The following is a 22,779-nucleotide window of genomic DNA, read 5'->3' as shown; positions in this document are numbered from 1 at the left end:
CAGTACAAGCTGGTTGATCGTGACTTTGTTTTGAAAGTTGAAAATCACATTATAAGATTGCTTGTGACTTTTATTGTGAAAGTCACCGTGTAGAAACTGGGCATTGTGTTGTTGTATATTTGTATTTCTAACAAATTTGCAAACATTATTTTAAAAAAAATCACGTTTGAAGGGATTTTTTTAAATTCCATTTCAAAATAAAGCTGTAAGATCGCAAAATGTTGAACAAGCGAAGTTCTGTGAATATGTTCTCAATGGACCTCGATATAGAGCTTTTTGTCTGCGCCACACCAAACGTGGCAGCAAGATAAAAACTCTGCTGGCATATAAACGGTGAGGGAAGGGGAAGTTAAATGCGAGTAGCGGAGGGGCTTTACGGTCCCAGCTGTGGGACGCTTACGAGGAGATTGAACAGGCGGCGCGTATAAAAAAGCTTGTAAGCGGGAGGATAAACGCCAATCATCCTCACCGTAGGAATTCTCAACAGACGGATGTTTACTGTCTATTAATGAACCACAAGGAGGGGGCGGGGCCAATTAATGCTTCCTGATCGGAGATTAAATAAGTACAGTCATTTATTTTTACTGCTCACTGATTTGCTGATCAGATGCTACGCTATGCTAGTCTGTCGAATGCGATACTATGCTAGGCTATTCTGTTTCCATGCTATTCTATCGCTAATGCTAAGATGACACTAAACTATGCTAAGCGCTGCTAATAATACTTTGTGTTTCTCTCAGTGCTCAATCCGTGGATGTCAACGTTCTCCTGGGCCGGCGTGCGGGATTTCTCCCAGCTGACCCTCGACCTTGCCAGGAATGAACTTATTGTGGGTGCCAGGTGAGACACACACAAGCGCGCGCACACACAAACGCACACACAGTCATACACTTTTTCCCCCTCTTGCAGGAACTTCTTGTTCAGGCTGGACCTCAGCAACATGTCATTGATCCAGGTAAGATCATCTTCTTTCTCATTGATTGTGACTAGCTATGTTGCAGTTGTTGATTTTATTTTGAAAGTCATAAGAAACAAGATGATGATATGTTGCTGGGTGTAGTGTGGTCGCTTGTGGTCTTTTGTTGTGAAAGTAAACGTACAAGATGTATGGCGTATGTTGACTTTCACAATAAAAGTCCCAGAGTGACATTTTGTGTGCTGTCTGGTTTGTGGAGCTTTTACTTTGTAAAGTCACCGAGAGGTGAGACGTTAGTCAGATATTTTTAGAAACAATTTCCTGCTCGCTAGATGGCGGAGCACATTATTGCTTTTCGGACGCTGTTATTTGTGTGTGTGTGTGTGTGTCTGCCTACATGTGCATGTGTCACGGACAAGGCATTCATTAGAGACGTTCCGGAAAAATCCAGCTCGCACCATCCAGACACGAAGGGTCACAGGTTATTGTGCTGTTGTTGATGATGGTGAGAATGGGGGCAGGGGGGAGTGAATGAAGGATGATTTAAGAGGGGGGTCATAGTGGGCTATGCGAGGCCCCTGGGAGCTCACCTGTTTGATACCAGCGTTAGCAAGCAGGCAAGCGGAGACGGTGACTGCACAGCCAATCACTGCGACAAATAAAACACACACAGGAAATACACACAAATGACAAGAAACACACACACTCATCAAGTCCAGAGCATGAAGGGATCACCTCAACATGTTGTGGGACTCTTATTGTGAAAGTCTACCATGTACAAATTGGATGCAGTGCAGTTGCTCATGGACTTTTATTTTGAAAGGTGACCCTGTTGTTCAAGACTTTTACTGCATGTGAAAGTCAACAGGAACCAGATGGATGTGGTTTGATGGCTCGTAGACTTTTATTATGAAAGGCCACTATGCACAAGCTGTTGTTTGAGACTTTTATTGTGAAATCGGTCTTTAGACTTTCATTTTTACATGTACAAGGTGCTTGTGACTTTTATTGTGAAAGTTTACTTATACATGCTGGACGTTGTGAGGCTGCTTGTAGAAGTAACTGGGTACTAAGCTGGATGTTTTGCGACGGGCTTAAGTCTTAAAAAAGGCTTTCAAAAAAGGTTTTCAAACTTGGACTTTAATTATGAAAGGCCAGTATGTTCAAGTTGTGATTTTTATTGTGAAAGTCCATCATATACAAGATGGATGTTGTTCAGTTGCTCACACATGATGCCTTTCACAATAAAAGTCATACAACATGAATGAACAATACTGAGCTCTTAAAGAAAAGGAAAAAAAAAAGTCATACAACATTCAGTTTGTACATGATTTTTTGTTTTGTTTTACAGTAAAAAAAAATCTAAAAAGTAATCACAACATCCAGATTGTATAGTGGGCTTTCACAATAAAAGCCACAAGTGAGCCACCACTTTCAAAATAAAAGTCTAGGCAATCAAACTTCAGCTGAACTGTTTGTAGTTAACATTACTTCGTTTTTTTACACCCTTGCACTAAAAATGATCAAATGTGACCCTTTTATTTTGAAACTGCAGCAGCAAGCCTTGGAATTAACACAGAAATGATTTACCGTATTATTATAAAATATATTTTTACATGACAGCAATTGTGAATATTATAAACAGGCTCAGTAAAACACAGTCATCCATGCATCGCGCTGCTCCCACTCAGACTTTCCCTGGGCGGCCCACGTTGTCATTTTTTTTCTGTGCCTTCCTTCTGCTTTTTTTCTTTTTTTTTTCAAAAACTCCTCGCCGTATTGCAGCGTGGGATGCGGGCCGGCGCCGCATTTAGTAGCGGGTCTGATGCCTGATTGCCGCCCACTCGCGCCGTCCCACCTGCGCCGGCTGACAGTGCGCCCACTCGGAGGTGCCTCTCGCAAACCCCCCCACTCATCCCCCGTCACCACTGTAGAACAGCAGGAGGAAGGTGGTGGGAGGTGTGTGTATATGCGTGTGTGTGCGTGTGTGTACTGTACATAATAAGTGTGTGCATTTGTGTTTGTGTGTGTGTGGGATGGATGGTTAAAAAAAAAAATCTCAAGTGTCTGACAGGAGCAAAAGAGGAAAATGCGCTTTTATGCGTTTCTCATTATTTGCATCTTTGCATAAGCACTCACATTCATAACCTGATGGGAAATCACAACAATCATAATAAAAAACACAACAATAACAACATCTGTTCATCATATTGGATATTATTACTCTGTTGATTCGGGTTCCCAGTGGCGCGCAAGCGGCGGGCGTTCACGTCATAAACAGCTTTTATTAAGTGTAGGTTTTGCGTCACGTCTTAACGGTCATACAAATGGAGAAACACATTCATCACCGTTGATATTATGACTTAAAAACAATAAACCAGTCGTAAAAAAAAGTTCCCCACTGTGATGTTACAAATAATAAAAAAAGATAATTTGCTATTATATAAATTGTGAAAAATAAATTGATGACGGGAGGTAAGAAGGAAAAGAAGGGCAGGAGGGAGGAAGGAAGGAAGGAAAGCTGAAGGGAGGACAAAACAAGGCCAGTATGAAAGACAATGAGGATCGAAGAATAGAAGGGAGGAAAGAAGTGAAGTATGTAAGGCGGGACGGAAGAGAGAAAGAGCATGACGAAGGGAGAGGAACGTAAGATAAAAAAAGGAGGGAAGGAATAAAGCGAGGGTAGAACGGAAGGAAGGACGAAAGGCTTTACGGAAGGAAAGCTGGGACTAAAATAGGATGCAAGAAAAGGAAGGGCAGGTAGGAGGAATGGACAGAAGGGGAAAAAAAGATAAATTAAGATGAGGAGGGAGGGATGGAGGTTGAAAGAAGAGTTGAAGGACTAAAGCAAGGAATGTAGGATTTATGGAAGGAAAGCTAGAAGGAAGAAAGAACACAAGGAAGGCAGGAAGGAAGGACGGACAGAAGGAAGAAAGGGTAGAAAATAAGGCTAGTTTGAAGCAAAAGGAGGTAGAAGTAAGTAAGAAAGGATGGATGGAAGAAGGAAAGGAGTGAAGAAAGAGGGCAACAAGGTATGAAATGTGAATGTATGAAACAAGGATGGTATGAAAGTAAGGAAGTTTAAACCCCTAACCCTGGCTAGAACCTTGGCTAGAAACCCTACTTGAAAACACTAATCCTGCCTTGGAACCCTATTTTGGAACCATTACCCTTGATTGTTACTACAATATTTTAAAAGAGGTCATCTGAGAAGCTTTTATTGACTGGAAAGTGTAAATGTAAGCGCATACTTACTTTTGGCAAACCCGGTTCTTATATGCAACCGTTTTTTTGTGAATATTTCTTTTTAGTGAACCTGCCTCGGCTTGCTTTTGAAGTTTCTAATCTGTGATCTGGCTTGTGTTTGTTTACGGCGTCTGGAGAGTGAGCGTCCGTCAGATAATCCCGGCACGGATAATAAAAAGAAAAAGGGAACTGGGAATGTCAACACGATGGCTATTCCATATCAGGAGCTCATCTTGTTTTTCCGTCACACGTGCTGCTCGCATCATCTCGTACGTCAACAGGCCAAACTCCCAGAATCCCTCACGTGATCACTGGGATGATATCTAGACATGTTTGTGTTGTTTTGTGTTTTCATTTCTGATCGCTAAGATTTTGGTACGGTCTAAGCTTTGACTTGTTGCCTTTTTCCAGCCCTAATCATTGTTTTTGGTCTAGAATGACAGCCTACCTAAACCCAATCCTTGACCTGAACCCTATGAACCCGAACTACTTACCCTCCTAATCTTACCGCTAACCTAGACTGTTAGTCTTACGTTTGGGTTAGGTACCAAGGGTTAGGGATCGAGTAATGGAAGTAAGGCCTGGGTCCAAAAACGCTAAGGACTGAAAACAATTTCCAAGCGTTACACTTCACCCTTAAGTGGTAAAGATCTAAAAAAAGTCCCACAGCTGTGTGGACAGCCTTTGGGTCTCAGTGTGGAAACAGGAAGTGGTCCTCGCTCCAAACCTCCTTAGCCGCCGCATGAGGTCTTTGAGAACATCACAAAACACCGCTGGGAAAATAATTGCAGCGGTTGTTTCAGCTGTTGTGTCTGTACTGAGGACTCCCTCTGGGCTTGAGGTGGAGGTCTTCAAGTCTTTCCATGAGATCTTTGTTTGACGTCTTTTCGTAAAGTGTGTTCTTGAGGTCTTTGCTAAAAGGTCTTTCTATGAGATTTTTGCTTGACTCACTTCCGGAGGAGAAGAACTGGACCCAAGGTCTTGGCTCCAGGTAGTTGCTTGAGGCCTTTAAATGAGATGTTCCTCTGGGTCTTTGACTGAGGTCTTACCTTTTAGACAAGCTCACGGTCAAGGTAGCTTGAGATTATTTTTTGAGGACTTCCTTCGGATCTTTTATTTCTTGGTTAAAGCTTTTACTTAAGGTCTTGCCCTGAGGTATTTCAGTTGGGTATTTGTTTAAAGTCTGTTCTACAGGTCTTGACTGAAGTTTTTCTATGACATCTCCCTGTCAGGTCTTTATTTGAGCTCATTTCTTAGGGAGCTCCTGGAGAGCTTTCCCTTTTTAAAGTTGACTCAAGATATTTCCTCGAAGTATTTGCTTGAGGTCTTTGTATAAGGCTTTCCCTGAAGTCTGTGCTTGTGGTCTTTCATTGAAATATTTTCTTGAGGTTTTTTTGTGAAGCTTTTTTCCAGAGGTTTGTCCAAGTCTCTCCATCGGGTGTTTATTGAGCTCATTTTGTGAGGCGAGCCTTGAGGTCTTCTGGTGACATTTTCTTTCAAATCTTTGCCGAAGGTCTGTCCCCGAGGCTTTACGCTGAGGTCTTCCGATGTGGTGTTTGCTTGATTTCAGTTAGGTCTTCCCTACAGGTCTTTCTTTGAGACCACATCCTTACCCTTTCAAACATTCCTCAAGGTTTTTGCTTCGTCTTTTTCTGAGGTCTCTTCCTGATGTCTTGACTTTCAATGCAGTTTTTGCGAGAGCTCTTTCCCCAGAATTGTTTCTACCGGGTCTTTTTGCTTTAGGCTTTCCCCGAGGTCTTTCCTTAAGGTTTTCCCTTTAATAGCTTCGATAAGCTCTTTCCTTGAGGTCTGTCCGTGCTGTCTTTGCTTAAGATAATTTCTTGCGGACCTCCTTGACCTTTCCCTTTAAAATATTAAACAAGGTGGTTCAGCGTGATTTTTTTTTATTGCGGTGTACCGTTCCGTTCCGTCTTCAATTCCGCTTATCCGGGGTCGGGTCGCGGGGGCAGCAGCTTTAGCAGGGAAGCCCAGACTTCCCTCTCCCCAGCCACTTCAGCCAGCTCCTCCGATGGTGTACCATGAAGTCTTAAAGTCTCTACGTCAGGTCTTGAATTGAGCTCATTTCTGTACCTTTCCTCAAGGTGGTTTCCCAGGATTCTTTATTTGAGGTCTTGGGATGTTTCCCTGATGTCTTTCCTCTTGGACCTCCTGTCGGGTTCCATCCTTGTGCACAAGGACATGCCGTCGCGGTCAGTCAGTCGTGAAGTCCAGAGAGGTTTCGTGGAGAGAAAAAAAAAGCTTGAAAGCTGGAGGCCGAGTATCTCTCGCGGCTTGGCAGCTGATTTCATTCACACTCTTGCGCCTCAATTTGTCGGTAGATTTAATTATTGATACGTCCTCTGAGGGAATGGAAGAATGTCATGTATAATGTGAGTGGTGTACATTAGTGCAGAAATGATCCACGTCGTTTATATACGTGCGCCGAGATAAGCCAGGGTAGCTGATTTTTTTTTTTTCCTTCTTTTTTCTCTCCTTGGGCTGAAGACTGATGATATTTACATTTTATGCGCAGGGAAGTGGCGGTTGGCGTGTCAAGTCAAATGTCACTGCCTGACCTTTGAGACGATGGCGTTCGCCAGTTCGCTAAAATGGGGGTGGGGAAAAAGGAAATTGGATGTTTTTTTAAGACTGATTCCAAAATGAGCAAAGGCATCAATCAGAACACTGCAGAACCTTCTCATCATGCCAAGGAAGCTTTAAATAATGAAATTTAACATTTTGCTACATTCTAAAGGGACCGTGAAGCCCCTATTAAGTATTCTAATATCAGATTTTCTTTTTTAGAGAAAGAATCATTTTAGATACAGTAGTTTTGTGATGAAATATCCTAACCCTTATCAAGGGACCTTGAGTGGATGTCATAAGATGGCGTACCCAATAAAATGTCCGGTGGTTGTACAATACAGTACAGTGCTCCCGCAGTTTAGGCAGAGGATGAGGATGAGGATGAGGATGAGGATGAGGAGGAGGAGGAGGATGAGGAGGATGAGGAGTGAGGAGGAGGTCCCCCGCTAGGCCAGACATTGAGTGGGAGGCAGCAGAGCGAGCCGTCTCACGCTGGGCTCCTCTTTTCACCTCTGCGCTACTACTTCCTGTCGTCAGGTGGGAGCGCCGCTACCTGCCGGGGGCCTGGAAAGACATGCTTTTCCGCACCACTTCTTTTCCTACACAATTGCTGCTTTTAGACTTTAAAAAAAAAAGCTTCTCACCTACTGTAGTTGTAAAAATGTCATGAATATATATCCATGATCTCATCATAGATTTTGACTTTTTCCAGGCAAAAAAAATGACTTAACGAATACTGATTTTGTACTTGGACTCAACTGAAGCTGCCTTAGCCACAGAGAGCTCTTTCAAAATCAATCAGAACAACAATCCCTGATAAGTTCTAGTTTTGTAGCCAGTTGGTCGGCTAGTTAGGTAGTTAGTTTATTCACTTGCTCAGTTAGCTAGTTAGTTTTAGTTAGTAGTTGGTTAGTTTGAAGGTTAGTTTGTCAGTTCATTTGTTTTTTTAATTAGTATGTTGGTTAGTTGGTTAATTAATTCAGTAGTTGGTTATTTGGTCAGGAAATTAGTATATTGGTTAGTTGGCTAATTAATCTATTAGTTGGTAAATGTATTGGTCAGTGAATTGTTTTATCAGATGGTCGGCCAGTTAAACTTAATTTTTTTGTGAAGTGGTTGTCCATCAGTTGTTGGTTGGTTTGCATGTCAATTGATTTGTTGGTAAATTGATTAGTCAGTTGGATGGGCGGTTGTTTAGTTGGTCATTAGTAAGTTGGTTGATTTTCTTAGTTGGTTGGTTGTATAGTTGTTTTGCTGGTTAGTAGATTCATTGATTGATTGTCAGTTTGTTGGTCATTTGGTCGGTTAGTTAGTTGAGTGGTCAATACATTTTGTCAGTTGACATTTTTTTTTTCTGGATCAGTTGTTTGGTTGGTTCATTATTTGTATTTTTCAGTCATTTAGTTGGTAGTCCGGTTGGTTGGTTAGTCATTTAGGTAGTCTGTTTGTTGGTTGTTTTGTTGGTAGATTGGTTAATCAGGTTATTTAGTTGTTCACTAGTTGGTTAATTAATTATTTAATTAATCACTTCATTCTCATTCATTAGTAAATGTTTAAGGTTTTTAAGTGTATTAGTTAGTAGAATTACACAAAATAAAAGGCTTAACGACATAACCGATACCCTCAAGACTTTGTCAAGACTTTTTGCATGGACTAAAGATTTGTGTGGGGCAGCGACCAATATTCCCTTCATGTGAGCACATAGCGCCTGTCAATCAAGAGGGTGGTCCCGCCCCCTTCCTTGGCGGTCAATCGCTGTGATTTGCTGACACCAAAATAAAAACAATCGGCTCCTCTTGACAGCCCTTGACAGCCTGATGGAATGACGTCATAGTCAACACACACACAAGAATAAACACACACGCTAACACACAAACACACACACAAAGCAGCAGTCGGATGCCTGTGCCATGAATCACTGCTTGGGGCATTGCCATTTTTTCAGCCCCGTCTCCAAGGATCCCTGTCGGCTTAACCCGCTGACCTTCACCACAAATATCCCCCTGAACAGACCCCCTCGAAACACACACACATGCGCGCGCGCGCGCGCACACACACGCACGCACACACACAACCCACCTCTATCGAGCTCGTCCTCACAGCTCTGGAACAAAGCCAAAGCCCTCGACACCGTTTTTTTCCTTCTCCCTGCGAGCCAAAGCCTGAATGAGTGCAATCAGCAATGCAATCTGGGAAATGAGCGGCCGGCCCGTAGGTCGCTTTGCACAAGAAATACGCCGACCCGTCTCAAATCCAATAAGAGATTTTGGTTTGGTTTGTTGTTGTTGTTTTTTAGCTCCACTCAAATGTAAATAAAGCTTGTTTGGCCTTGAATTTTAAAATAAAGTCCATTACAATACTTGTTGACAAAACACAGACATTCATAGGCTATTCAAGCAATAATATTAATAAGTTGTGTAATTACCTATGTAAATACATTTAACTCATTCTCTCCCAGCCATTTTCACTGAAGCAACCCCCTTCGCTCCCGGCTGTTTTACTGGATTTTGACTGATTTTGCAAGGTCCACAGAATATTCTGTTCTATTGCTATAAAAACAAAGAACCTACCAAAGGGAAAATAAGAGTCTCTTCTTTCATCAGGAAAAAAAAAGCATATTTGTATCTGTTAGAACTGTTAGAATATAGCTCAGTTTCATCATTGTTCACAAACTTGTTGAAAACATGGCCCTGGTTGATCTCTTATTCTCTGCTGCCACCTTCTGGACGTTTTTTGTAATAACTACCATTGCTTTAAACGACCTCTTCATGTCAGAAGCTGTATCAAAGCCGTCTGTATGTGCTAGCATTAAAATAAAAAATAAAAACATAAAACGTATTTATACGTTTTTGGGTTTTAATAAGTTACTTGTATTGCATTTTACATTTATACGTACTATTATTGTAGAAAATAAATAAGATATGTACTAGTGCGTACCAGCATGTGCTTCAATAGTTTTGCCAGTGCCCTTATGGAGTGATAGAGAAAGATAGATGGGAGAAAGGAAAATCTTTTTTTTTTTATTCTTATAGTGTATCAAGTGTGTGCAGGTGAGCGGTGTAGCGTGTAGCGTGCATTGTGTATTGTCCTCTCCAGTGTGCACACATGAATATTAAAGAGTGTGATTTCCTGGCGGGCGCACAATAAGGCTTATAATTGAGCGTGCGCTGTCCTCGGCGTGCCACATTCCGCACAATTAAAGGCAGCTCTGCTTCCCCGCCACCACATTTTACTTTTATTTGCTTCTTCTTCCACCGCCACATTTTGATTGCGTGCGCCCCGAGCCCGAGACGCGTGTTGGAGTTAATTTCCATCCATTAGGCAGGCCAACAAGCTAACCTGACAGCGCATTCTTCCCATTCTCACCAGCCGCCACATCATGAAACCACACACATGCATTTGCATAAAACACAATCGGTGGCAGGGGGAACAATGGCGGCGGGGTGTCAGACCACGCTAATCAAGGCTTAGACCACATGTGGCGCCACGCTGATAAGGACGACATTCCCACTCAGTCACTAACACTCTTTACTAATCATCACCGGGTGCTACTCGTCATTATATGTCACTGCAGATCACTGTCAACCCTTACCAGTCGACACCAATCATTATCAGTCAATATCTGTTGTTACGAGTGACTACCAAACTCACCAGCCACTGCTGATCATAACCAGTCGCTACTTGACATTATCAGTCACTAGCAGCCATTAACGGTCATTGATTGGTTAGCTATTTGATTAGTTATCTTATCAGTTTGATAGTTGGATGGATTACCACACCACGGTTTGTAATCATTACAGTAAATGGGTGGCTCAGTTAGTCAGTTAGTTAGTTAGTTGTGTGTTGGGTGTTTTGATTGGAGATTAGTTAGCCAGTTTGTTAGTCGGTTTGTTGGTTCATTGGCCATTTACTAGTAGTCATTTTTATTGACAGTTAGTTGGTTGAGAGGTTTTTGGTTAGTCAGCTGATCAGTAAAGTGGTTGGTTAGGTCAGCTTGCTTGTTAGTGAGTTGGTTTGACTGTTAGTCAGCTTGGATTTTTGGTTAGGTTGTTGGTTGTTAAGTATTTTCTTGTTTTTATGGTTAGTTTGTCAGTTGGGTTAGTCAGCTGGTTGTCTAGTCAGTAAGGTGGTTGGGTTCTATGATTGTTGTTGCTTAGTCAGTTAAGTTAGTCAGTCAGCCTTTTAAAATCCATGCAACAGATTTCGGTGCAGATGCAGATTAAGAGAGAAATGTAATGAATGTCAAGTGAAAAGGTTTGTTTGTTCAAGGCTGTGCGTTGGTGTGGTGATGAATGGCTCAAAGAATAGAATAAGTCATTATAACTGCGACTAATTAGCGTATGCTTGACGTTCTGGGATTGTAGATCCCAGTCGGAGAGTGGTTACTAGATTAACGTGCTAATGTTGTGTCACCTGGCAAGTCTCTTAAGATCCAATTAAAAGTGTGTGGATGTGCCATTAAAAAAAAAGTAAATCTGTGCAAACAAACCAAGTCAAAAGAACATTTTCCCAGCTGAGCGCCCCTCAGGCACACCACACCGAAACAACCTCACCGTAGCAACCCCCTAAAACCATCTTGCTGAGTGTTTGGGACCATGCAGTGCGTCAACACATCTGCTTCGTTTTAATTGAAGACATGGACAGATTTGTACGCTAATTTTCCCATGTTGCTGTTCTGTGCAAAAAGTACAGACACACAATCGGGCGCTAAATCTGCCTGCCAATTTCCTTACTACCAATGTAGAATCAGAGGCAGGATGACGGCAATGCCGGAAAAGGCGGGACAGTCATGACATTTTGAAAGCTGTTATTTAGGACGCTGTGTTGTAAGCACTTGTTGCTGTCCCACAGGTTTCTTAATCAGTTGGTTATTTGGATAGTTATCTGGTCAGTCAGTTAGTTAGTGAGGTTTTTTTTTGGGGGGGGGACACCATACAGGAAGATAGGCAGTTTGTTATTTAGTGCTGATTGGTTACTCAGTCACTCAGGTAGTTGAGGTCGGTTAGAAAATTGTGTTGAAAGCAATTGACACTACGACAACTCTTTTAGTCGGTTGATGAGTACGTTTCTCACATATATATATATATATATATATATATATATATATATATATATATATATATATATATATATATATATATATATATATATATAGCTACTGTAGTTGGTTAGCCAGTTAGTGAGCAAGTTAGTTGGTTAGCTTGTTTGTGTGCATCATTCAGTTAATTTGTTTGACAGATCAACCAGTTAGTTAGTTAGTTAGTTAGTTAGTTAGGCATCATTGTCTGTTCAGTCATTGGACAGAATAGACGTCAATCATTGTGGCGGCACCACAAGTGGGTTGAGATGTTTTTAGTAAATTAACAGGCAGAAGTCAGTACTGAAATCTGCATTCCTCCATTTGTAATCAATTGTCAATAGCATTTGGTCAAGAGATTGACATGCTAATGCTAATGCTAATCCAGTTTCCTGCTCAATTAGTGTTGTTGTTTTTGTTGTTTAATACTCGTGGGCTGTCTGATTGGACAAAATTGACTTACTTACGCAAATGTTAATTAATGCTATTTTTGTGTAGTACGTCTGCAATTGTGCTGTTTGACTGGTCGTCAACATGTCTCTCCCCCCCCCCCTTTCTTAGGCGACGGAATGGGCGGCCGACGACGAGACCAGGAGGTCCTGTCAGAGCAAAGGCAAAACAGAGGTAGGGTGCACACTTCCTGTTACTAGTGGGGGGGGGGGGGGTCCTTCCATTAGCTACCAAGTGCAGTGGCAAATCCTAATTTGAAACCCTAATCCAAGGTTAAACCGTTATTTGAACCCTTAGGCTTGAAATGATGCATTGAAAGCTTAACCCATGTTTGAAACCCTCATTGTTTGAATCCTTTGTTTAAAACCGTAATCCTAGTTTGAAACCTAAACCTAGGCTTGAAACCCTAACCTACCTTGAACGCTTGTTTAAAACCCTAAATTTGGAACTGCGACCACGGCTTGGAACCCTCACTTAATATCCGAACCCTTGTTTAAAACCCCAGCACAGATATAAGAAAAAAAATAAAATAAAAAAAAATAATAATAAAAAAATAATAAAACCCCAGCACAGGCTTGAATCCTTAATTTGAAAATCTAACCCTGACTTGAAACCCCAAAGCGAGCTATAGACCCTGTCTTGAAACTGTATTCTTACTTTCGAGATCCCTAACTAAAACAGGAGCTCTTGATGTAAACATAACGTAGCCACGGAGCAATTCTCTGGAAAATCAACTTTCTCTGATCGTAAACACACCTATTAGCTTGTCTGATTTCGATTACTTTTGTACTGATTGCAACCTTATTCACACACACACACACGCACACACACACAAAGGCGTCCAATCAGTTCTCTTTGAAAGTAGCTGCCTGGCATCATGTCTCGTCTTTGTTGCAGCACAAAGGACGACAAATGTCCAACCCGTTTACACAAACGCACACACGCACGCAGACGGAAAAGAGGAAGAGAAGAAGAAGATTCCAAATGTTTGCACAACGAGTGCTTATTGTTTGAGTTGTGTTGACTTTTTGTTTCAGATCGAGTGTCAGAACTACATCCGAGTGCTGCTGGTGAACAAGACCCAAGTGATGACCTGCGGGACCAACGCCTTCCAGCCCCTCTGCACCGTCAGAGAGGTACCAGGCACCAATTTGCGAGCAAACTCCCGTCTCGTAAAAAAAACACTTGTCGAAAGTTCAAGTCAGGTTCACTTTTTTTTTCTCTATATATCAGAAAGTCACTGAATTGCCAGAATAAAGTCGTATTTATGAGATTCAAGTCAAACTTTTACGAAAAGGAAGTCATCATTTAATATGAGTGGAATTAAAAGATACTTGAAAGTTTTTATTTGATGTGAATTAAGGAATTTTTTTTCTCATCGTAACTGTATGAAAAAAATTTTTTTTTGTATGGTTGAAACATAAACTTACATTTAATTTATGATTGCGAGTGTGTGTTTGTGAACATAGTCAATGCTGTTTTTTCATCAGGGTTCATTCAAGGTCAAAACGGTAAAAAAAAAGAAAAAAGAAGAATAAAAAAAAAACATATCTAAAAATTTGAACTGTCAAACAGTTACATTTTTAAATCAGATTAATCTCATTTTAGAATTTGGATTAATCACGATTAATCGCTTAATTAAAAAGGCTTTTTTTTTTTTGCCCGTCAAATTTGAAGAGCACCTGTTGTGTGTTAATTCTTTCAACGTTTAATGTTATGAGGACGTCTTCAACATTTTTTGATCCACTGCACACTCATCCTCCTTTTTTTTATAATCCGTTAATTACTTGCATAATTTAAAATAAAATAAAATGACCCCAGTCGTTTGACAAATATTCTGAATGTCACACACAAACATTTATTAAATTCTTAATTAATTAATGCATGATTTTATATTTGTTGCTCAAACACAACCTGTGCTACCTTTAGCATAGCCATCCGCTGTCAAGATAAAGGATAATATGTGGTCAAAATGAATAGTGTGATTGGTCTGCGTTAATACATGATTAATGTGATAATTTTTGGTGATTAATTAATTATTTAACGCTTGAACTTTGACAGCACTGTCAAAAATATAATTCAAAAATTAAATACAAAAATTTATATAAAAGAAAATAAAAACAACAAAATATAAATTAATTAATTAATTGAAGTAAAAAGAACAGATATAAAAAAAAATACTATTCAAAAATTTAATACAAAATAATATAAATGGTAATAAAAACAAGAAAATCTAAATTAATTAATTAGTTAAATAATTAATGAAAAAGGAGATTTGAAAAACTTCAATAAATATAAAAATACATGTGGAAATAAATACAAAAATAAACGTAGCAATAGAATTAAATATCAATCAATCAATAAAAACGCTCTGCCCTCATATTTATTAATTTCATGCTACAGATGCTTCATGAAATTTTATTCAAATTAGGGGTGGTCCTAATTGTGTCTTTGGTTGAACTATTTATACTATTATACTAGTGTGTGTTTATATATATATATATATATTTTTTTTTTAAATTAATTAAGAAAATAATTTTGAAATTATATTTTTAATATCTGTTTTTATTTTCACTTTTATTTATTATTATTTTTTATTTTGGCATTTTTGGTCCTCCATCCATTTCTCAAATTAGAATTTGATGACCGGTTCGGCCTTAACGCAGTCGGTGGTTGCAGGTGGGCAACATGAGCAAGGTGTTGGAGCGCGTGAACGGCGTGGCGCGCTGCCCGTACGACCCTCGCCACAACTCCACGGCCGTGCTGACGGAGCGCGGAGAGCTCTACGCCGCCACCGTCATCGACTTCTCCGGACGCGACCCCGTCATCTACCGCAGCCTGGGGGGGATGCCGCCGCTGCGCACCGCGCAATACAACTCCAAATGGCTCAATGGTAAGCACACGTGGAGATGGAGAATGACGAGAGCATACACATCTGACCACACGCACGGGTACACAAAACACACAACCGACTATACACGTACACACACTCGCGCAACTCACGACATACACACATCTGCCTACACGCACGCACACGCGCGGGCTGCCAGTGTAACAGAATTGCCTTTCTGTAGGATTGGAAGGTGAGAATGAAAATCTCATTTCCAGCGTTAAGCCGGCGCACTGGTTGAGACGGACGGAGGCGGGGGGGCGGGGGCTGGCGGGGAGTGGGGGGGATGAAGGTGGGAGCTGGATCCAATCAATCTATTCCCTCATGGGATTGGTCGTCAGCCAGGTGCTGACCAAATTCTCTCACGTCATGTGCCGGGAATGGCGCAAAGGGCTGACAAACCAAGAAACGAGACACGTGAATGATTTCGGAATTGCATTTTAAATGTTGGTTGTTGGTTGTTTTTAATTCAGTACCTAAAGCCAATTTTACCGAGCAAGATCAAATTTGGCGTCTATCATGAATACTCCTAGATTTTTTTTGTCAGAAATGTGAGGCACGTCGACTCGACAGATGGGCGATGCTAAATTGAGAAGGATTTGAGTTGTAATCACTGCATGTGGGTGGAACATAGCAGTAAAATTTGATGACTCGACATAAAAAACAAAACCGATATAATAACCCAATTTTTTTTTTTTTGTGGGAGGAAAATTAACTCCCTGGCATCGGTTTCATTTGGCAATATGAATTTGAATAAACAAGAAAGTTTCTAGAAGCTATGCCTGAAAAGACACAGGAAGTCAGCCATTTTGGTTTGAAGCTGCCATTTTATCATTCCAAGTTCTTTGAATATTCTGAAAATCCAGACCCCAAAGCCAGTTTCACTTAGCACTATGAAATTTGGTCAGTTTGTCTATCATAAGTTGACCAACAAAAAAAGTCTCAGGAAGCTATGTTTGAAAAGACACAGGAAGTCAGCCATTTTGGTTTATAGTTGCCATTTTATCTTCATGTTATCATTTCAAGTTCTTTGAATAATCTGAAAATTCTGCCTCCAAAGCCAGTTTCATTTAGCAAAATTAAATTTTTATCAGTTTTGCATATCATATTTGGACCCGCAAAAAGTCTCAGGAAGCTATGTTTGAAAAGATACGGGAAGTCAGCCATTTTGGTTTACAACTGCTATTTTATCTTCATTTTATCAAGTCCTTTGAATATTCTGAAAATTCAGCCCCCAAAGACAGTTTCACTTAGCAACATGAAACTTGGTCAATTTGTCTATCATAAGTTGACCTACAAAAAATGTCTTAGGAAGCTATGCCGGAAAAGACACAGGAAGTCAGCCATTTTGGTTTGAAGCTGCCATTTTATCTTAATTTTATCATTTCAAGTTCTTTAAATAACCTGAAAATTCAGCCGCCGATGCCAATTTCGCTTAGCAACATGAAATTTGGTCAGTTTGTCTATCATAAGTCAGACAAAAAAGTCTCAAGACACAAGAAGTCAGCCATTTTGGTTTATCGCTGCCATTTTATCAAGTCCTTCAAATTTTCTGAAAATTCTGCCCCCAAAGCCAGTTTCACTTGACATGAAATTTGGTAGGCATGCCCGTCATAAGTCGACCCACAAAAAAGTCTCGAGAAGTCATGCCCAAGAAGACACAGGAAGTTTGCCATCTCGCTTTGAAGCAGCCATTTTGGTCACTTCCAGACCTCCGACAAAGACAAACTACTTGTAGAGATTTTGTCTGATTGCTACCAAATCTCCCAAAGTCACTAAAGTTTCCGCATCCATCACGTCCACAAAACAGGACCCGGGCCGGCACCACCGGCACCTCCTCCACCTCATTGTTTACGACGTCCCCTTCGCCGCTCTCCCCTATCCTGCTTTATGGATGACGGTGCATTTTGCGAAAATTTCGCTTTATGACTCCTCGGCGTTCACGCGAGATGCTAGGGCGGCAATATCGCTTACAACGAATGAAAGCAAACACGACGGAATCTTTTGTCTGCTCGTTATTGCTCCGCGCCAGCAGCTCGCCGCCCAGAAGAGAACAAAAAAGTTGAATAAGAGAGAAAATATAGAAATGTGACATCTTTCTTTGAATGTCACCTGTGGCGAAATGGAGGCGGGGTATGCAAATGAGCGGAGGACAGTTTTCCCCAGAGGATTCACGTCCTCGCAGGTTTTCAAATGTCATTTTAGCACAGAGTAAATTGTGCTCGCCTTTCAGGACGCTGCGGAAATTTCAGATTCCCTCCATTGAACGCAGTCTGAAGACTCAATTAGTGCAGTGAAGACAATTAAGAGCCTTTGATAAAACTAATGATTCAGTTTGTGTTTATAAAAGAGAAAACTGATATCATTTATGGATTTTTTTTTTTCTTCCACAGACTTTCTTCAACAATACGAGTTAGGCAAACGTTAAAGTCAAATTCTCAAAAACGACAACCTCACATTTTTGTGAACATCAAAGACGTCGCGCAAGCTAACATGCATCTTGCATGTAAACATCGAACAATTTAGTCTTCAGTGGTCACATGACAATAGATTCAAAGCCGAACCTCGCTGCTGCAAAGCAGTACTGCTCACCACTTGCCCGCCGTGCTTCGTCCACCATTTGGCCGTGAATCACGCGTCGGTGTCAACGCGTGCAGTAAAGCAGCACAAGCGTCCAGTTAAAGACAAGTCGCCGCATGGATTTGCCATCAAAACATCGCGCCCGTTTATCACCGGCCATTTGTCATCTTCTCTCGTTTACACCTTTGGCACTTTTATTACACACAATAATAGCCGGGTTGAGGGTCAGCGGGGGGGAAAGACCACTGCACCTGAATGCATCACTGCTGGAGGACCCAAAGGGGAAAAGATAAATGTTGCAAATATCTTCTCTCCATTTCTTGCTTTTTATGGCCACGCGAAACAACTTGTTGTTTGTTAAACGTTTTGTTTTTTACCACTTCACCTGAATGCCACGTCATGAAGCGTCCAGACGTTTAATATTCTTTACAAACAGTACCAGAATGCATCGCACTGCAACAGCCCCTGAATATCTCTCTCTTTTTTTTACCACATTCCCTGAACACATCGCATCTAGAAAACATCATTTTTATGACTGCACTCGAATGTACAACATCGAGAGAACAGTTTTTTTTCAATAGTCCAAACACCTGAACACAACACTACTCGAGAGTGTCTTTTCTGACAACCGCACTGAAACGCATTGCTTTTCGAGTGTCTTTTTTATGACACTGCCTGAATGCATCACATCGAGAGCGTCATTATTTATGAGTGCACCTGAACATATCACACTAAACACATCGTATCTCATATCTGTGCCCAAGTGACCACAATGTATACAGTTTTTTTTTCTCGACCGCTCCTGAACGCATCACATTTAGAATGGTCTTTGGATGCATCACAGCTACAGTGAAAACATATTTTCTTTTTTATCATTGTACCTGAATGCACCATATCTCAAGATTTGTTCGTTTTTTTGGTATCTTTTTTTTTTTTTTACAACTGTTTCTGAATGCTTCGAATCTAGAGCACTTTTTTTTACGACATTGCTCTAACATAAATGTCTATTTTTACGGGAACGGATAAATGCACCATCTCTGTAGTTAAAAAAAAAAAAAAAATTATATACAGCTGCACCACTTAGAATGTCTTTTTTTTACCGCACTGTGGCTGAATTCATCACATCGAGAGCATCTGCAGCTTTTCCCCCCACATCACACTTTCAGAACGTTTCTTACAACTGTACCTCAATGCTTCTTATCTAGAAGCATCTTTTAATATGCCATTGCATGATAAAAATGTGTCTTATGTCTAATGCACAATTTATAAATTTTTTACAAATGTACTATTCAGTGTCTTTTTTTTATGACGGTAACCAAACTTTTTTTTTTCCTGAACCAAGGTTATTATAGTTAACGAAACTAGTGATTTTTTCAGTTTTGACAATAACTGATACTACATTTTATATAGTTAACTATAACCAATAATAGCAAAAATATGCTTCATTTTCATCTATTTCAATACATTTCATACCTATTTCCCTTTTTCCTATTTCCGCCCCGGCAGAGCCGCACTTCATCTCTGCGTACGACCTGGGCCTGTTCACCTTGTTCTTCCTGCGGGAGAACGCGGTGGAGCACGACTGCGGCAAGACGGTGTACTCGCGGGTGGCGCGCGTGTGCAAGAACGACATCGGCGGCCGCTTCCTGCTGGAGGACACGTGGACCACCTTCATGAAGGCCCGCCTCAACTGCTCGCGCTCGGGCGAGATCCCCTTCTACTACAACCAGCTGCAGAGCACCTTCCACCTGCCCGAGCAGGACCTCATCTACGCCATCTTTACTACCAACGTGTGAGTGACGGCAAAAATAACACGGACGCACGCTGACAGAACTGTTTGCTAGGGTGAAAATCGGTACATTGATTTGGGAATTTTAGTTCAAAAGAATTGGTTTTAAAAAAAAAAAAGCCTTGAAAAGATATCATCCGTCCGTTGGCCTATTTAAAGGCTGACAAGTAGTCGCTGTTTGGTGACATGGCGTGTACCACACTAAAGTTGTCTCAAAATATTAGAAAGAAAATGGTCGACAAGCATGTTAAAAAAGATTGATATTCCGCTCTAGATGCCTTATTAGCTAGCTAGCTAGCTAATAAGGCATGTTACAATGCTTTTTTTTAGCCTTCAGGCATGGAAAGTCAAAAGTCTTTTTTTAAGAACACATTACAACTAGAAACGAGTGTCGTTTTTTACGACCTCATCCGAATGCATCACTTTTAGAGACTTTTTCTGGCATCTTATCATACAAAATTTTTTGGTATGACTGCGACCAAAGAACTCACATCTGTTTATTTTCCGAGTGTTTATTTTTTCCGAGTGTTTATTTTCGTCTTTTTTAAGACAGCACCCGAATGCATCACAACTAGTTTTTTTTTTTTTTTACGACAGCAACTGAATGACATCGGGCAATTTTTTAACGGTAGCAGCTGGATTAAGACTGCACTTGACTGTATCACAGCTTTTCCATGACTACGCCTGAACGCATCACATCTCGAAAGCATCTTTTCGATGACAGCTATAGAACTATGGAGGACCAAAACTGCCAAAATAAAAAATAAATAAATTAATAAAAAAATAAAAGTGAAAATAAAAACCGATAAAAATGACATATATTAAAAAATTTAATACAAAAAAAAAAATAGACAGTAATATAAAAACTTTATTTTTTTATATATCCCTAAATAAATAAACAAAAATAAAAATGTAATATTAATAATTTAATATAAATAAATCTATAAAAAACGCTCTGCTCTCACGTTTATTTATTTCATGCTGCAGACGCTCTGTCAGGTTGAAATGTTTTTTCAAATGAGGGGGCGGTCCTAAGCGTGTCTTGGGTTGGGCTCCGCTGTTGCTGTTTTTAATTTTGGCAGTTTTGGTCCTCTACATAGAACAGCTCTCTACGTTCAAACCCAAACACAACACATCTAGAGAAGAGTGTCTTTTTTTTTAACAATTGCACTCAGACGCATCCAGAAGCAGCAGTTGTTTGTCTCGCGACGTCAATAAATAGGAAGCAGAAAGGTGTTTTCGTGCTGTTAGCTCTTTGTGAACACCTGCTGTGTTTCCAGTAAGTAATTTCCTTTGAGTGCTTTCTTCCTGGTACTGATGGCGCTTGTTATTACTCGCCTTCCTTACACTAACTAATGACTCGTGACACAAGCTCCTCGTTAGATTACGCCGCAGCATCAGTAATGGTTTGTTCCAGAATGATGGGAATTTGTCTTCCAAACACAGAAAAGCTGTCCCACCGCCGAATGTCAGGTCTCCGGTGAGCTCACTCGCAGATGTTCCGTTGCACATGTGACCGTAATGCTCAACATCCCCACATGTTTCACAGACAACAATCCAAATTGATTCCATCTGGCTTTTTCTCTTTTTATGAGGACGAGTGCGTTGTTGTCCCCGCAGACCCGCACTGGGACATTGCAAGATGGATGTACCCAGTGTGAGTACTGCCTTTAGACATGTTATTTGCAAGCCAAAAAGCACATGATTGCATCACGGTCACATGACTACATCGGTTTAACCAAACAACAACAAAAGCAGGAGATGACTTCTTTGTCCTCCGTACCTTTTAATCTCCTCCTTAAGATGATGGATTGATAATAAAAATAATTAGTACCTGTGGAAAGGAGGCTTGTCGAAAGTAATGTGACGGCTTTAGCAGAGAGCGCCACAGCCGCCTCTTAATTAATTGGACGCCGACTAAGCTGCCATTACTTACTAATTATGAGCCTCCTTATCTTTTGCGACTCACTCGGATGTACTTTCTGCTCGGACAGCCAGAAAAACTCCAATTTGAAATTTGGCTATGATGAGAACGTGGACCCACAAAAAAATCGCATAGGAGTCACGAAGAGATACAGGAAGTCAGCCATGTTGTTTTGAAGCCGCCGTTTTAGGGTCATTTTCGTATTTTCCAGGTATCCTTAGAATTTTGAAAAAAATTCAGCCCACAAAATCAGTTTCATTTAGCAACATGAAATTTGGTGGGGGGGCTCCGTCTATAATGAGTACGAAGACGAAGAAAAAAGATGCATAGAAATCACGGAGGGACACAGGAAGTCTGCCATATTGTTTTGAAGCAGATCATTTTGGCCCTTTCCAGGTATTCTTAGAATTAAAACAAAAATATGAATAATAATCAAGCCCCCAAATCAGTTTCACTTAGCAACATAAAATTTGGTAGGTATGTTTGTCATGAGTAGAGCCACAAAAATGTCTGTAGAAGACACCCATGAAAAGATACAGGAAGTCTGCTATATTGATTTAATTTCCAGAGGTCCTTCAAAAAAAAATTTTTATTTTTTTTTTACCACGGAAGCCTGTTTCACTAAACAGCATGCAATTTGGTAGACATGTCCATCGTGAATGAGTAGCCCAACAAAAAAAGTCTCAAGAAGCCATGAATGAAAAGATCCAAGACTCTGCCATTGTTTCTTGAAGTGGCCATTATAGGGTCATTTTGGTCATTTCCAAGTGTCCGTCAAATGTTTTTGAAAAGTTTCATTTAGCAACAGAAATTTTTTGGCCATAATTAGAAAGACACATGAAGCCTGCCATTTGGTTTTGAAGCAGACAAAATTAAATTAAATGAGAAAAAGTTCAAAGTAAAAAAAAGACAATAAACCACTTCCTTAACTTTACTGATTTGTGTCGCAGATGTAACAATCTTGGGAGCATTTTTTGAAATTCTTTAATTTTTCCTCATTTTATGTCGATTCAAGTTTCATGGCTCGTCTCCGTCATATCGGCGAGACTGAAATACATCAAGTCGCCTTCAGGTGGTGCCATTGTGCACCCGCCTCGAATCACGCCTCGGAATCTAACGTGTCACCTTGATTAGTGATGTCTGGATGCGTAAATCCGCCTTGAAAAGTCATCAAGTGCAATCGTGTGATTCAGGGCGAGAACGGACAAGGTTACAAGTGTTTTGTCACCACTTATTTATGATCTCCGTCAGCAAATACACCGACATCACAGCTCGAAACTGGCGACGTGCTTTAGCTCGCGTTGCTTTATGTTTTTGCGCA

General features: G+C 40.6%; 1 protein-coding gene across 3 annotated transcripts in view; it reads left to right on the top strand.

Annotated features, from left to right (window-relative positions):
• The window catches only part of sema5ba (sema domain, seven thrombospondin repeats (type 1 and type 1-like), transmembrane domain (TM) and short cytoplasmic domain, (semaphorin) 5Ba), an 87,000-nt gene that overhangs the window by 36,719 nt on the left and 27,502 nt on the right, over nt 1–22,779 (top strand). For all 3 annotated transcript variants that reach the window (XM_086090951.1, XM_086090950.1, XM_086090952.1), the window contains exons 3-8: nt 741–840; nt 910–955; nt 12,387–12,449; nt 13,313–13,411; nt 14,955–15,168; nt 19,252–19,537. In XM_086090951.1, the coding sequence (XP_085947077.1) occupies nt 741–840; nt 910–955; nt 12,387–12,449; nt 13,313–13,411; nt 14,955–15,168; nt 19,252–19,537 (808 nt within the window). The remainder of the gene's footprint in view (nt 1–740; nt 841–909; nt 956–12,386; nt 12,450–13,312; nt 13,412–14,954; nt 15,169–19,251; nt 19,538–22,779) is intronic.

The sequence above is a fragment of the Leptonotus elevatus genome, chromosome 12 (assembly GCF_054856555.1).
Source record: "Leptonotus elevatus isolate MCC_2025b chromosome 12, RoL_Lele_1.0, whole genome shotgun sequence".
NCBI lineage: Eukaryota > Metazoa > Chordata > Actinopteri > Syngnathiformes > Syngnathidae > Leptonotus > Leptonotus elevatus.
Note: the sequence above shows the minus strand (reverse complement) of the source record. Positions and strands in the feature narration are given on the sequence as shown.